The following is a 741-nucleotide window of genomic DNA, read 5'->3' as shown; positions in this document are numbered from 1 at the left end:
TACTTGTTGCACGGTTCTCTGGATGGTGGTGTCTGGGGACTGGGACTCCTTCAGCAGCTGCAGGATTTGCTGAAGTCCTTGCTCGTCAGGTTTCCACTCATACTCCATTTTGGTTTGCTGCAAATAAAGCCAGAGACAGGAAGAGACGGAGCAAATGTTACTACTCCCCATGCACAGGCCCGAGGGCTTCCCGCGCCGAGCAACCCCTTCCTCCCCGCCCGAACGACCCCTGCGCTCCCCAGACGCCTCGGACCTGTCCGGGCGCCTGAAGGAAGTCTCCGACCGCGAAACCCGGGGGAACTGATCCTGGCAGTTCGGCCGCCAATATCTGCTGCTCCAGCCGCCGCGGCCGCCGAGCGCAAGGAGCCGACCAGACTGAGTCACCGCGAATTTGCAATCTGGCCCCAGATCCGCTCGCGGGAGCCCCTGGGTCCTAATGCCACGCAGTTTTCTTCAACCCTCTCCAACTCGAGCTCCGTCAGATTATTGATTTAGAAGTCAAATCCTTATCAACCCCCCCACCCCCCGCCGCGAAACACCTGAAGAGATCTAAATTTGGTTATTAGTCACTAAGTTAACATGGTGCAAACTGTTTGACTGAAACAGGAAAAAAAACAAAAACGGCTAATTCCCCTGACAGCTCAACAGTACTGAGAAGAAATAAAAATGTTTACGTTTCAATGTGATGTACAAAACCAAATACTAATAGTCTAAAATATTAAAAATGCACTGCAATCACAA

At 52.2% G+C, this 741-nt stretch overlaps 1 protein-coding gene across 2 annotated transcripts in view; it reads right to left on the bottom strand.

Annotated features, from left to right (window-relative positions):
- TNPO1 (transportin 1) overlaps positions 1 to 395 on the bottom strand; it is a 57,126-nt gene extending 56,731 nt beyond the window's left edge. Inside the window, exons 1-2 of one of the 2 annotated variants that reach the window (XM_006775428.2) lie at positions 254 to 395; positions 4 to 117 (exon numbers count right to left, since the gene is read on the bottom strand). In XM_006775428.2, coding sequence (XP_006775491.1) covers positions 4 to 108 — 105 coding nt within the window. In that variant the 5' untranslated portion in view covers positions 109 to 117; positions 254 to 395. The remainder of the gene's footprint in view (positions 1 to 3; positions 118 to 253) is intronic. The other variant, XM_015571613.1, reaches the window with a different exon arrangement.
- Between the last annotated feature and the right edge of the window lie 346 nt (positions 396 to 741).

Source organism: Myotis davidii, unplaced genomic scaffold (assembly GCF_000327345.1).
Source record: "Myotis davidii unplaced genomic scaffold, ASM32734v1 scaffold44, whole genome shotgun sequence".
Lineage (NCBI taxonomy): Eukaryota > Metazoa > Chordata > Mammalia > Chiroptera > Vespertilionidae > Myotis > Myotis davidii.
Note: the sequence above shows the minus strand (reverse complement) of the source record. Positions and strands in the feature narration are given on the sequence as shown.